The sequence below is a fragment of the Pithys albifrons genome, chromosome 5 (genome assembly GCF_047495875.1).
Source record: "Pithys albifrons albifrons isolate INPA30051 chromosome 5, PitAlb_v1, whole genome shotgun sequence".
Classification (NCBI taxonomy): Eukaryota; Metazoa; Chordata; class Aves; order Passeriformes; family Thamnophilidae; genus Pithys; species Pithys albifrons.
In genome coordinates, this window is record NC_092462.1 from 37,531,411 (window position 1) to 37,547,596 (window position 16,186).

A 16,186-nucleotide genomic window follows, 5' to 3' on the forward strand; every position below is an offset into this window, starting at 1 on the left:
GGTTGTTTGAAGAAACACAAGTATGGAGGAAAGGATAAAAGTGAGAAAAAGTGTGATGAAAACAGTGGAAGATGAGTAAAATACTGTGCTCTTAACATCCTTAAATATTTATCCTCTTATCAGTATGGGACTGATGAGTATACATACATAGCCAGGACTGATTACAGAGAACACTTTTATGAATATTATTGTGATCAAAGCCAAAGTGAAAAATCAGCTTGGTATAATAATTTCAGGTAGACTGATTGAGTTTTCTGCTCTCAATCCTGTAGGTAAAATTATAAAATTACATGGCAAGTTTTTCTTCTGAAATTTTGTGTGTTTATGTTAATATGTATTTCATTCAAACAAGACATTTTACAACATATACAGATCAAGTTATCAGAGTCAAATGACCTGTCTTCATTTACCATTTAAATCAGTCTTGTTACTGCAGACTTCTCATGTTATTTTACAAATTAATCCAGATTAAAATACCTCTAGGGGAAAAACTAGTCCTGATGGAAACAAGCTAAAAATAGCAAATAACACCTTAGTATTAAAAATTATTTTGAAAACTGAGTAGATGTACCCTTTTCTCAGTTACCCACTGACTTTTTTTTCTTTTTTAATTCCTTAATCAGAATATGATGTGATACTAAAATGCTACATTAATGCATTTCCCCTTATTGGTTGCCCTATGTTTTGATAATGAGAAGGAGAGCAGAAAATAATGTTGATTGACATCAGCTATGTTGCAGTCTTTTCTGTGCTGAGTTTGATCTTTGAGCAAACCCTTAGGCTGAACTGCCTATCCGTCTGTCTTAAATCTACTAACCTTTTCTGAGTATTGATTTTAGGATTTATTTCCAGGTCTGTATGGTTTTCTCACTATTCCAAACCTCACTGAAAGTCAGTGTGCTCTTTGAACACTTTATTTTGCCATTCAAACTACCTGAATAATACTGACTGTCCACATAGCACCTACAGTTACATAAAGTGCATGAGTAAGTTGCAGTGCTTTAGGCAGAGGCTGATGGTGTGCAAATTTTTGTGCAAATTTGCTAAAGCAGTAGAAGTTTGACAAAATTTTCCACTGCAATTGTGAGGCATTTGGAAAAAAAATGGAAGAAAATACTGGTTTGCTCAGTCATATTTTAAATATTTCTGTTGGAAGACAGTTCAGTTTCACTTTACACATATTCCATAATTAAAAAAGTTTACCTAATATATTTGATCTTATGGATACATAGCTTTTATACATGGCGTTTTTCCATTCTACAGTAAACCTTGCTTAATTTTTTTTTTAATAAATTTTGGTGAGACTGCCTTCTTCAGGAAATCTGAAAGAATCTTGAATTACAATTTCTTTTTTCTTTGGAGAATCAATAATCTCACCTTTAAAACAAGAAGCAGTATCTGTGCTTCCAAGTAGTCTTCTTGCAGCCAAGGTTTTTTGCATCACTTCTAAAATGCAGGACATAAAGAACCACACTGATGGACTTTGAACAAACGATGCATGCATATATGACTATTCTTTTGGTAAATTAAGTGTCTGTCATGTGAAAAGGGGAGAAGGGCAGAAATGGAAAGATTTTTAGTTCTATCTGTATTAATATAAAGTCATTAGCTATAGACATCCTTGGAACAATCAAAGCTTTATGAACCCAGCACTGCCTGTCAAACACTAGACAGAACACAGGCTGGAAATATTTTTGACCTTCCTGTGAGGACCACACTTAAGCCAGGGAGAATTTAATAGCTCTAAGTGTCTCCCGAAAGTCAGTCTTATAGACCCAACACTGCCTGTCGAACACTGGGCAGCACACAGGTTGGAAGGCTCTCTGACCTCTGCTATGAGACCACACTTAATAGCAAAAAAAGAACTTTCCACAACAGCTCCCAAAACAACATTTATTAATACAAGTATGTGACAGTTATTGTGGGGTTTGTGTTGCCGGTGATAACGTTTAGCTGGAGGATTGTATTTAATTGATTAAAAAAAAACACCCCAAAAGAAAATTGCATACCAAACTTAAGTTTCAATACAGCAGTGTATCCCAGTCCCACACAGGCAGAAACTAACAACAGAAAACTACTAACCAGAAACACAACAACTTAAAACACAAATCTAAATCCCCTCCTCGGTAACACAGGGCAACACAATGACTTGCACACCACTTTCTCTGTAATGTAAAGCAAAAGGAAAGAACAGAGCTGTTTCCCATTAACACAGATGTTGAAAAGGAACTGCACACCGTAAAGGAACACAACAACTAATGTAAAGTAAGGTATATACCTAGTAAGTTGCGAAGTGTAAGGCAAGTTATTGTTATTAATATTAAATTAACAAAACACAGTTAGTAAATAAGGTGCTTATAGAGTAAGGATCAAAGTAGCTGTAATGTAGAAGTAGAAGCATATTATAAGGGAATAAAATGCTTAATAAGGTTTAACGTAACAGGCATAGTGTAAGATAGAATGTATAAAGTAATAGGCATTGTAAGAGAGTAAAGTATAAGATATAAATTATAGAGAGCACATGGTTTCTCACCTCTACATTGACTGAAGAGGTGGGAGGAGACAGGGCAGCTGCTCTCAGCTACCCGTGCAGAGATGATGATTTCTTCCCAGTTTTTGTTCATGCCCAATCTCTTTTTATACCTTTTTTTCCTTAGGTAGGTTGAGTGAATATAGTCAGTACTTTGGGGGTGACTTTGGTGACTCCTTCGGTCTCTGAAGGGTGTCACAGAGTGTGGCAAAGAAAGGCTAGGTCATTCCTATAACACTCTATTCTTCGGTAACCCCATCAACATGACTTAAGTACTTTCAGGGAGACACTGGAATCTCTTTGTCCTCTAACAATGGTTCCTGCAAGCATCCCTCCAGGGGGTTGAGCCATTTCCCTCTGCCCATGTCAGGGGTATCACCCCACAGTGTCTCACCTGTAGAGGTCTAACTCCATCTTTATTGCAATTCTTGGGCCTTTCCTGAGCATTACAGCTATTCATCAGGTCTGTCCTGCAGCCCCTCACAGCACAGAGCAAGCTATACTCTGCTGTAGATGCTGTTGAATAGGACTTCAAATAAAATGGATTTCATATTACACATTTTGAAACAGTGACCTTCTGCTACAGTTAGAGTCCCATGTCAGAGAGCAAGGGGCTAAAAATGAGCAGAATTCCGTTTGCTGAAGAAAGGCAAGTAAGCCACTACTGTGAAACCCAGCAGACTGTCTTAGCAATAGAAGATGATGAAATTTAAGGTTTCATTTTTATGATTTTGAGAATCCAACCAGCATTTTTTGAGAAAAGTGGGAAAAGGGCATTTTGGTGGTTTGTGGCTCTTACTAGAAATCAATTTGCATATAGTCAGATACCTTTGCAATGGCAATCAAAAGTAAAAGTAAATATAAATGAGGATTAAAGGTCAAAATTGAATGATGGAGTCATGTTAAGAAAGTGTAAGATACTTTCCTCTTCTGTCTTTTAAGCATTGCTCTTTTTTAGAGCAATCTATTCAGCAGGAAGAATTGAAATAAGTTTAAATTAAATCCATCAATATTACTTTTCCTTTTTCTCACTTAGAATATGCAATTAGTCTGAACCTGTCAATGAGAACATCCAAATCCAATGACCTTCCCCAGAACTATACGCATCTGGTTACAGTATTGACCATGCAAATACACAGATTTAAGTACAATTGCTTTCAAAAGGTACATTCTTATAAAGTAAAGGTGAAATTAAAAAAACAAAACAAAACCAAAAATAACCCCCCCAAAACACCAGAGAGCATTCTGATCTGTTTGGGTGTTGTGAGCCTTTTTTTTCCTCTTACCCTTTACAATTTGTAGTCTGACTTGAGTGCATCTCTTTTACTTGTTTTTTTGTGAGCTTTTTGTTTTTTTGGCTTGGACTTTTATGGGGATGCAAACTTACTACTTTTAAAATCATGTTTACTGGTATTTGAAAATGCTGAAGGAAAAGCTTTTACTTTCAAGAACACTGTAAGAGTTACATGCACATATGGTAGTTGCATTTGTTCTAGTCAAAGAAGCATCACTGTTGGCAGTGTTGGTTTTATAGGTGGTTTTCTTAACTTGCTAGCTGAAGTCACTGCATATTAATAATGGGCTTCATTTATTGTAATTGTTCCTACAAATAAAAAAAATATGTTTTACTAAATTCTATTGCTGCAGTGGATTTTCTTTTTCTTAGAAAATATATATATTGAATGCATACCTAGACATTTCTGTCACTTGGTAATGAGCACTGTTTTCTCCAGAGCTTTACATTTTTGCTAAGCAGCAGTCCTTTTTCCAGTGTGCATGCATGTTCTACCAACAAGCTGCTTATTAAAAAGTTTTGAAAGTTTTTATTTCTAGAAATGGCTTGTCTTTAAATTGTCAACATGTTTTAGGAAGAAAAGTCTGAATTAGAAATTTAAATATTTTTCTTTTTTTTTTTAGGAAAGCATCTAAAAACTAGATAGTTTATTCAAAGCTACATAGCCATTAATATTTTGCAAATACAACTCCAGCAGCTATGAGTTTTTATTACATCTTTCGAACATTTCATCAGTGTGGTAGCTGTACAATAAATTGGTAAATATTGATTTCTAAGTGACATTTAAAAAGAGGAAATGTAAACTAAGCTGCAAATATATGTAAATCAAATTTATAACCTACAGCAGTGTTTGATATGCACAGCTATTCTTTCTGGCAAGGAGCAAATATGTCTCTACTTCTTTAAACCTAGAAGTTGCAGGTCTAAACTTTTTTTTCCTTTTTTTCTTCGTCATATTATTTTGCTTGTTTATTGCAAAACTGACATGTTCTGGCTCGTGGGGATACCTTAATCATGGTGTGACTTAGTTGGTTTTTGGGAATGAGAAATTGTGCAGTTACTTTTTCGCCTGGAGGTGAAAATGCCAGGTTTTCTTAACAACAGAGGAATGTGTCTCTTTCTTCAACAAAACATGAAAGATGAGGTCTGATCAGTTGCAGTACCTTAAAATTTAGTCATAAAATATTTTCAGATATTAAGAGAAACTGAATTAAAATTAAGATGTTGAATGTACAGTGCTTTCCTTTGAAAAAAATGAAAAGTTATTTACATGTTGGAAGCACTTATCACTCGGGATAATACTGAATTATTTTCTAGAGTTTATCTCCTGGTTTAGTAGACTGTACAAGTTTTGTTTGTGGAATTCTTTCTGGTAAGACGGTTTGTTTTCTGGAAATGAAGTCATAGAAGATGTGTGCTCTGTCATTTTCCAGGAACATGTTTCCATCAAAGGAAAAGAATTCCAGCCAGTTAAATTTTTCACTCATTCCACTCTAAGTTTTGTCATTGTTACAATTTATTCTGTGTTGCAAGCAATATACATGTTTTAAATTAACTAGTTATTGTCACATGAAAGTGCTGCTTGATTGCACTGTTGAATTTTTATGCTAGAAACCATCATGGCTGAATGGCCCAAACAGATGATGGTATATGCCAACTCAGATTTTTGTTATGCTTATACAATTATTTTCTTGCCTCTCCAGCTGTAAGCACAAGGTGTACCTGGAAACACTACCAAACACGAGCATAATTATCCCATTTCATAATGAAGGCTGGACTTCACTCTTGCGAACAATACACAGTATTATCAACCGCACTCCAGACAGCCTGATAGCAGAAATCATTCTTGTGGATGACTTCAGTGACAGAGGTAAGGCCCAACCGATTTTGTTTCAACTTTAAATGCAGTGTGGTCTGTACAGAAACTAAAAGGAAGGAAGAAAAAGAGAGGAGACCACAGACTTAGTGGACTGCTTGCCTCGAAGTACACTTTGATTTTTAGTGGGAGTCAACATTCATAAATGACTTTTGTTTCACTTGGCATGCATACAGAGGTTCACATCAAAGGGAAGAGACTGTGAACTGTTCCTTAGCCCTTATTAATAAAGTATTTTTAATATACTATTTCTGAAATACTTCACATTTTCATATTTCCCCAGCTCTTCCTTATACTTTCCTTTTATTCTGAAAATGCATTAAATTTGACCATTTTGGGATGCAGCTTATCAGTGTATTAGACTTTGATCCTGGAATTTTATTAAGCTAGGCAGCTTCACATACTAGTACAAAATAGCCATACAGAGAAATGCAACTTTTTTGAATGGTATGTTAAAAAAGTGTGTTAGAATAGTTGATCCAAGTTTACATAATTTATATGTAGTAAAATCAAGAAAACTGCAATCGCTTAATGGCTTCTGCCATCATTGCTTCTTGAATGCAACACACAAAGTGAATGTCTCAAGTTATGGAAATGAATTTTAACAATTTTTAGGTGAAATCCATCTGTGATAAGAATATGGAACTGGGAAATAGTTTTTCTTTCAAATTCCAGGGCGTCTCTTAGAAGTTTAAGCATGAAGACCTTTGACTTTTCTTTGGTGTTTGCGGGATGAGTTTTCTGTTTCTGTTGAAACATCAGTTGCTGATGTGTATGTGAGCTTTATTCTGGGTAGATTGATAGCAGGAGAGAAAATTGTACCATTTGTAATGTTTTACTTAAAACCTTTATCTCAGCTCGGACCTTAGAGAAGCAAATTTCTGACCTACTGTTGTGGGAGGCCCCTGGGTGAGTGAGAGGAATATTAGTAGAGCACTGCAGCAGCAGAATCATTTTTTAAGATTTTTAACTTGATATTTCAGAGTTTAGAAAGATTAATGCTGCACACATCTATCTTGCCCTCTCATATCTTCTGATTTACTTGCAATGTCCTTTGATGAACTGCCTCTTGGTCTGCAATGCAATTTAAGAGAAATTGTAAAGTGAGTAAAGTTCTGACTATTCTGTGTTGAGGAAATATAGACCAGGGATGAAAGTTTGTGAAACAGGAGCTGCAAAATAGCATGACCATTTTTCTGCAGGCTAACAGTTTCTTAGAGGGAAGTCTGCAAGTTGGTTTTATGAGGTACCTGACAAGAGTCAAAAGTGAAAATGGGATATTTCAGTAACACTGGTATTTTGAATGTAATCATTAAATAGCAAACATTTTTCTCTAAAGTGTTCTGCTAATCAAACTTTTCCTTTTTTTTTTTTTGCAAACATCTAGGAATTTGTAATGAAATGTCAGTTCCTGTTAAGAATAAATGAGAAAAAGTAGGAAGTTGAAAGCTGTGTAAAAGATGGAGCTTTTTAAATTTTTTTTAACAGATGCAAATATAAATACAGAAATGCAGTTAGAGAACTTTTGACAACAGGTGATGAAAATGTTTTAGTAAACAGCTAGGTACCAAGCAGTTTGCTCGTTTGTCTGAATTACTTCTATGCCTTCATTTTATTCATATTCGCTCTTTTGGCTTTTATGATCAAACCCAAAAGTTTTAGATAGTTCATGCATAATATTCACTGTAAATTAGGACATTTAGATGTTATAAAAGTAAAAGAACAGCTGCACCTTTTTAAAATATCAATATATTGCACTTTAGAGGCTTGGTATTGAGAGGGAGGTAAGGAAATGTTATGAAATTTGGAAGTACAATATTTGGTTATGGACAGATTTAATGAAGTCTACATTAATATAGAAAGTCATCTGTGGCAGAAGGAAATGTAGATTTAAATATAGGTGCAAAGTGTTGCACAATTTCTTTATTCATTTAATTTATAGAGAATTCTTACACTTGAAAATGATGAAACAATAGGATGGAGAAAAATTACTGAATTAGTGGAACCCTGTCCCAATAAATATAACAGGTTTGATTTACATTGTACAAAAACAGCCAAATGGTGGTGCACTGGTGAGATGAAAGATCTAGAGTTTATAGGAGCTCTAGAACACGTAAAATAAAAACATTGTCACTTAAGAATTTTTATAAAAGAGAGGCAAGTATTAGACTTCTACTTAGTTTACATTAGAAAGCTATGGATAAGGGAGCTAGCTGTGATATGTGCTGTTGGACACATAAAATTTAAGAAGGTTTTTTATTCTTCCCAGTTGATTTTTGCAGTCAGGTCTTCAATTGAGACTTCCACTGAATAACGTAGTCCTGGGTCCAAGTACCTTGCCTTTTTAACAAATTTAATTTGTTGGATTTAATTTAACAATTTAATGATGCACACGTTTTTGCATGCTAAAGTATGGAAAATATTTCTACTTTGTAATGGATTTGGGATTGAAAATTCCAATACCTGATTCATGTAGTTTGTGTTCCAAATTCTGTGTAAGTCAAAGACTTGCCAGTCTCAGAAATGGTCATCTACTATGGAAAATGAAGCTTTATATTGGAGGTACCAGCATACCTTTGTGACAGATATCTCTGAAGTGGCTTTTTGTGCAGCTCTGCTTTTGTGATCCTGGTTTCGTGATCCTGGTTTCAGGGAAAATGAGCCTAGTGGAAAGTGGCTTTTTTTTTTCTTCCAGGAGGGTTTGACCGTGAGATTAGTTCAGTTGGTTAGAGGATGGAGTTAATAACATCAAGGCTGTGAGTTTGATGAACCATTCAATTAAGAGCTGAACTCTGATCCTTGTGGGTCCCTTTCAACTCAGAATATTCTGTGATTCTCTGTGAAATGGGAGGAGGGGGAAGAGGATTGGTTTGCAGGTGTGACTTTGGTGATGGGGTGTTTCTTATTGACATAGTTTGCTCTGAAGTTAGTCTGTCAGCAGATGTCGCTGAAAAAGGGGCAAGAAGGAGAATGTGGGCAATAGTCTTAAAGGAAAGGGCAAAATGAAAAAGGCAACATGTTTTCGTTGGTTCTGTTATGGAACATCTTGCATTTACAAAGGAGTACTAAAAATTCTAATTAATGCTCTGAAACTTAAGGGGAACATAGATTTGCATAATCAATTAGTTAAACAGTTCATGTAGGTTGCCAACGTGATAGGTTTGAACATCAACATTTATTTCTTTTGTCTTTTAATTACTTTATTAGCATAGTCAGACCTGTGAACTGTTACTAACACAGTGTGTGCCCATGAATGTAACATTGACTTACCAGGCATTTCTGCTTTACCCTGTAGTTCATGAACTGGTACAGCACCTATTATAACAAAAAAATAAAAAATACCACAACCAACAAATAAACTTATTAGTAGTAATAATTATCAGATAGCATTTTAGTTTGGGAAAAAAACCATCAGATTTGCCACAGAAAAGAAATACTTGACAACTTAGTAGTCAACAGCTTCCTGCAGAACATAACTAGTTTCTGTCACTGGCAGTGAACTGATGTTTGGTAGAAAATAACAAACTGTGAACTTTTCCTTCATGCTAATGAGCCAGTCCTTTTCCATGTTGCTATTTGTTATGTTCTCCTATCTCTGTCCCCTTGCTGAGGTCTGTTTGCTGCACTGCTGCTACTCATTTGAGAGTATCATACTGTCCCATATCAAGTGCCATATGCTTTGTGCCAGGTTTCTGAATAGCCCAGATCAATAATGTGAAAGTTGGTGTTCAAAAGCAACCTATGACTACTTGATCAGAGCTCAGTTTAGTTGGTCAGTGAACTTTAATGCCAGTGATGTGCTTTGTTTTGTGTGAACATAGAGGAATACCTGATCTATTATTATCTTTTTTAAACTGTAGTTCTGTAAATTATATTAGTCATACAATAATGATAGGGTAAGGGAATTTGTTCTATAAGCAAAGCAACTCTATCAGAGTATCAAATTGCACAACTTTTCACTGAAGGAATAATTCAACAAATAGCTTGTAAGGTGAAATTCCCTGTAATTTTTTTGTAGACAGTTAATTTATGTAACATGTCATTGTGATTCCAATTTGTGGATGCTTAGCTTCAGGTCATGTCTGGATATAACTCTTCTGGTGGAATGAAAGTGAAGGTTCTACTGTATGAATGACTGTTTTGTCATAAGAAACCTGATAAGCGAAAACGCCTCAAAGAACTGCTAAGAGAAGGTTTTTTTATCCGTTAGCAGCAGGTATTTATTTCTGCACAGGAAGCAAGGCAGAAAAATGCCACAAAAACTTGCTTATCCTACAGGTGTCAAAGCAGGATAATTTATGCATTTGAACATGAGTGATTACAGCATCTTATTACATATTGATTACAGGCGGGGTCTGGGTGGAGGTGGGGCAGTGTTTTCTTCTGGCATCAGTTTTGGGGAGGGGTCCTTCTGTTTTATATCCCCAAAAGGAGGGTCCAACTGAGTCTTCCTCTCCTTGACCCAGCTTGCTTCCTTTCATAAGTGACCCAGACAAAACTAGTAGAAAAAAATCTTGGCTAGCCACCATTTTGCTCTATTCAAATGTCTACCATTACCTGATTAGTCAGCTCTAGGCTATGGTACAGAGAACTGAGCAATACCCAAGTCCTGGTAAAGAGAACAGAACCTGCTTGGTGATAAAGCTAGAGCAAACAGGCCTAAAACTTGGGAAGGGGATTTGGGTATTGGCCCTTGTTCCTTCTCAAAACCTCTGCTATAGACAGAAATTTTCTGGTATGATGAAAGCTCATGTCTCCAAAAATTGCCATTTTTTTTCAAAATATACAACATTTAAAATGAAAACTTGGAAGCAGATGTTCTAATATTGTGAAAGTCAGCCTCTACCAGAGAAAATGTTTATAAGCTTCCCTTTCCGTAAGTTTGGGAGTCTGTTGTTCAACATGGTATATAATTGCACAATGACTTTTAATCTGAGCTCTTCAAAGTTACACAAGTGATTTACTCTTCTTCTATATAAATGATTTGTCAGCTTCATATGTATCAGCGACCAAACTTTTGAACTCAGGTGGCTGCTTATCCCTGAAAATTAACCGCCCTTCTCAACAAAAAAAAAAATCAAACCAAAAGCAGTGTGTGCCTGTAGGGATTGGAGCACTAAGGAGAACTTAGAGCAGTGTCTTCTGGAGCACTCCTATGGAGCTGTGGTGCTGCCGTGGACAGCTCCGAGGTACGGCTGAGCCTGCCAGGGCCAGGCGGTGCAAGGTCTGCATCTTGGCAGATGTTCTCCCAGCCCAGCGGTGGAGAGGTGGATGTGGCAGGCCAAGCACCTGCAGAGAGCTGAGCTCAGCCAGCAACTACATATCCCCTTACTTGGGTAAACTAGCTCTCCACGTTTTGGTTTGTTCTCCCATTGTTTTCTTTTGTTGGGCTGGGTGGATGGGTTGGTTGGCAGGAAGGACCCTCCGCCATTCATTTTCCCCTTTGTTCCCAGGGGACCATGTGATGCACGGAACTCCTTTTTTGTGGAGAAGCCAGTTCCCTTGTATCTTTGTGGTGCTGCTATTTTCTATCTTGTTACTAAACTTATTTTTTCACTTCTAAACTTATATTTTTTTCTCGCTTTATATTTTGAGGGGGAGGGGGGTGGTGTAAAAAAGGAGAGGGAGTTAATTTTATTGGAGTTCCTGTACCAATATTTGTCTGTAAACCAAGACAAAAGTCTATAACTGTAAAGTGATTGATAACAGCAGAAGCCTGTGCTTGGCAAGACTTGCTGGAAGTCAAAGCTCTAGGTGTAATCAGTGGTGTGTGTGTGGAGGCAACAGTGGTGGCAAATGGAGAGGCTGAGGACCATGCTTGCTCTTGACCTTTCTGGCTTTTGATGGCAGGAGCCTGACTGTGTAATGCTTCTCTGAAGGCTGAGAAACAACTTCTTATATATACAGAAAAATAATTCTATCTAAGTAATTTTATGGCAGTATTTTATGACAAATCACTGGGTTTGGGTTTGATGGTGAGGAGTTTGTTTTGGTGGTTTTGTTGCTGTTCTCCATATTGTGATGACTTGGGACATTGTGTGTTGTTTGTGGTTAGAATATCTCTCTGTGGCAGAAAGGGGAGCGGAGTGAGGGGGAAGTGAAAGGAGAAAGGCTGAAGCAGAAACAAGTACATGGTTCTACAGGTATTACTATGCTAACAATGGGTGTTCCCAGTGACGTTACAAGTATCCAATTTTGCTGAGTAAGGTTAATAAGCCTTGGGGAAATGCTGCGCTTGTGGATTGCTTTTGGAATGATGCTAGCTTGACTACTTCTCTGGCATTCTGTTGAACAGCATAAATATCTAATGTAGGAGAACTGTGCTGGTGCAATTTTCTGCTGCCAACCTAAGATGTCCCATGGCTGGGAGTTTTACAATAGGAAAAGCTTTTGTAACTACCTGCTACACAAGAGGATAGATTGTAGCAACTAATAGCAGTTAAAAATGGTGCACAGAAATATGTTGCCTTAACTGAGTACTAAACTGAAATAATTCAAATCAAAAATCAAGCATTATTCTGTTTTTGCTATACAGAGGAAAACACTTTGTTAGTACTGTAGTATGCATACATCAATATTTACACTTAAGTCAAGCTGACTTTAGGATAAAACGGTCCTCTGGAGAACAGTAGTAATTTGATTGAGACTAGAGAGATCTGCTTCATTTTGGAACAGCTGAGAAACTATCAAACTAAGTGATGAACATTGAATTTGAAGCACGCTTACTCTAACAGAAGGCATGAGGAGTTGCATTATCTTCTTCATGAATGTCTTTTGTGTATTGAATTGACAAGAAGTTTGAGATGGCCATTGTTATTCCAGTATCAATAGCAAAATCTGAGGGACATGTTGCAACTTTCTGAAGCAAACTGCCGAGTATTGTTAATAAAAAGAAGCACTGAGGAATAGGAAAAGAAATTCTAATAAAAGTGCTTGGATAGGGCTTGGTACTTGATATAGTTTCAAAATAATTGATTTTTTTTTTAAGAACAAACTGTGGGTAACTGTGTGAAACTTCAATCAAAACAGTGAGTAAACAAGCATATGCTTATGCAAATGGTATTGATTTATTCCTTCCCCTCCTCCTCTTCCTTCCTAGATTTTGGGTATCCCAAAATACGACTTTGACAAAGAAGTGACACTTCACTCCGTGAAGTGAAAAGCACTGAAGTAAATTTTAAATCAGCCAAAAGGGCTAGACCAGATATTGCTGTCTTTTAAAGTAACCAGGGACTGGGGAACCTGGAAGTGACTTGAAAGGAGCAGTCTGTGCCTGTGATGTAAAACAGGCTTTCAGTGAAGGATTAAACATGCAGACTCCTCACAGAAGAGCACTCTAAGTGTTTACCATTCCTGTCTCCTTGAAGTGTCTGTCCTTGTGGTGTAGCATGAACAGAAGGGAGACTGCTGAGAACAAGAGGCATTACTGTACCTGTTAGACCACCCCAGTTTCTGCCTCTTCAAGTCAGAATGATTAGTAAGCTGTTAGAATAAGGCTGCTTGGTGACCTGATCAATTACAGCAGGATTCCTACAGTAGACACAATACCTAGGAGGACGACTTACAGGTGAGTTGGTGTCATCCGAAAGCCATCTCAAATGTAAATGTTGACAGCGCAGGTGTTTGAAAGCTGTAAACTTGCGAGAGCTAACACTGCTATCTTGAAAACTCTTGTCAAGTTCAGTGTGCTCTCACCAGCCACAGTGTTGGCAGGTATTTGCAATGCTAGGCGTAACTCATGTAAGACATTATTTGCGAGAAAGTAAGTGTGAATCCACATATCTATTAGGTTTATAGATGAATAGTTAGACCTGAAACACACAGCCTTACCAGCTGAGAAACCTATTGCTGCGGTCAAGTAATTATACAGAGGTAAAAATAGATGTTTCCTACTTCCTAAAGTATTTGTGGTGGCTTCACACTTGCTTAGTGCAACGTCCTGGAAACCAGAGTAAACTGAGCAACTTGAGTTGCACTGTTCATGTCACTGAGAGGGTAAACAAACCTTTACAGGAGCAGAATTTAATGTAGCAAAGTTTTGAAGTAATGTTTGACCTTAATATTAGCATATTAATGCATGTGTACTACATCAGAAAAAAAATAATCTTAACTTTTAACCCCATATGAAGGTCAGTCTCATTTTAAAGGAGATAAAAACAAACAAACAAAAAAACAACCAAAGGTCAGTCTCATTTTAAAGGAGATAAAAACAAACAAACAAAAAAACAACCAAAGGTCAGTCTCATTTTAAAGGAGATAAAAACAAACAAACAAAAAAACCACAACCAAACAAAAAAATGTAAAGGCCAAATAGAAAATGAAAGAAATTAAGTTTCAGGATATCTATATTTACTAGAGATCTAACTAAACACAGGATTTACATTTTTGTACTTGAAATCTTGAGCTATAAAATGCCTCTTTCATATCCTGTGCAATGCACTTATGCAGTTGTTTGAATTTAATGAAACTTGGCCTTGCTTCTGGTCAAAATGAAATACACTGTAACAAGTGGAACTTTAAAGATATCTGAGCATGCGTTGGAAAAAACTAATTTGAATCTATAATACCATACTATTTGAATCTGTTCTTCACTGTACGTTCTCAATTTTGATTATAAATTTTGTTATAGGGTTTTTATTCTGAAATTATAGTGTACAAGACTTTGCCTTCAGCTCCTTGATGTACCTTTGCCTTCAGCTCCTTGATGTACCTTGCAATAGCAGTTTCATTACTGAAGGCACTCTGACTTGACAGAAGGCTTTACCAGTGTGAAAAAGAAAGGGTTGCCTTGAGGGTGGGAAGACTTCAGCTTGAAGAATGTTATCTTGAAGGTTACTAGAGCCCATCTCAAAATGCATTTAATTTTCTGGAGTAGAAGAATGTTGTCTTGTTGTGAGAAAAGGAAAGGTGAGAACCTCAAATAGTTGAAAGTTTCCACTTTACCTAGAAAGAATTAATTGGGAATGCATCTGCTGAGGGAGAAATTTAGGAGTATCCCCACATCCCAATGGTGTCTGCACTTGGGCAGCTCAAATAGAACTGTGCTGTAAAAATGAAAACCCCAGTGATGAAACATCAATATGAAAACTAATTCTTACTTTTCACATAGTTTATTGAATTGCTTATAATGCATAAGTAATTTCACTTCTGAGTATTTGTGGAGTCAGAATACAAAATTTGTGTTTCCACAAACTGTATTGGTCAGTCTTTCTTTACTTGCCCACCCTGAGAACCTCTTGCTGGATCTGCATCACGCCTACAGCATCCCTTTTGTGTGTGAACATGCGAAGAATTTTTGAGATGGGGACCAGTGAGCATCCTGTACTTAGCACAATGGTGTTCTTTGTGTCAGCTTCTAAAAATGTTGTGCCATACTTGTTCTAAGTGTGGTTCATGAGATACCTGAAGAAAACTTGGATGTAAAACAGTATAGTCACTCTGAGTAATCTTAAAATGTTAGAAGTATGTTTATTCATGTGGCAAATCAAATGCATTCTTGTTGTGTTGGGTTTTCATTTTGTATTTTCTACTGTGCATCTCAGCTTTGCTTTACATTTCCTTGGGGTTAAATTGAATTATGGCTGAAATTATATTACTTTAAAATTTGTCATGTGGAATACGCAAATTTGATCTCATAAACAGGAGAGAAAATTTCTAAACATGAGTAAACATTGGTTTCTACATTGGCTTTTCTCTGAAACATCAGTTGTTTACTTTCCACTTGAAAAAGCATTATTGTATTACAGTAATACACTAAACAACTTGACAAGAGACTTGAACAATTAGCTCAGGATTATCTTCTTCAGCTCCAGTTAATGAACTATGGAAAATATCCACATTAGTTTTTGAAAAATTGGAAAATATATAGTTCTTACACCACATTTCCCTACATTTCTTTTAAGTTTTTATTTTTCTTCATAAGTTTCAAGATTTTATTTTTCTTCATAAGTTTCAAGATTTTATTTTTCTTCATAAGTTTCAAGATTTTATTTATTTTTCATGTCAAAGTTAATGGTGTGAATGAGATGATCTTGGGAATCTTATTTGCTTTAGACAATTCTTAATTCTATATTCTAAAAGTATTACTTCCACAACTTCACAGAGTAGTATAATGAAAATGTTAGTTTTACATCTTTGGTTGATATGTCTCCTGAATAAAAAGGATGAAAATCTGCAATCAGATTATGTAGGATAGCAGCTGAAATCTGTTGATTTGGACTTCTTGCAAGCATTCTATGTAAAGTGATAAAATTTTCTTCTCTGGATGGTTCTTTGTTATTAGATGTCAGGAGAACATGCCTGAGCTATTAAATGGTTTTGGTTTTTATAAGCTAACCAACTAGTTTGTAGTATCAACATAAAGGGTTCTTGCCAAGTATTAGTTGTCTGTTACTTATAAACTTTCTTTTCATTTAAAATTGAAATTTATTCATGATTCTCTTCATACATTACTGTTTCCTTATTTAAAATGACTCATCTTCTCATT

The 16,186-nt window shown here is 36.2% G+C and overlaps 1 protein-coding gene across 2 annotated transcripts in view; it reads left to right on the forward strand.

The window, feature by feature from the left end:
* GALNTL6 (polypeptide N-acetylgalactosaminyltransferase like 6) overlaps window positions 1-16,186 on the forward strand; it is a 471,710-nt gene that overhangs the window by 201,639 nt on the left and 253,885 nt on the right. For both annotated transcript variants that reach the window (XM_071556243.1, XM_071556244.1), the window contains exon 4: window positions 5,528-5,694. In XM_071556243.1, coding sequence (XP_071412344.1) covers window positions 5,528-5,694 — 167 coding nt within the window. The remainder of the gene's footprint in view (window positions 1-5,527; window positions 5,695-16,186) is intronic.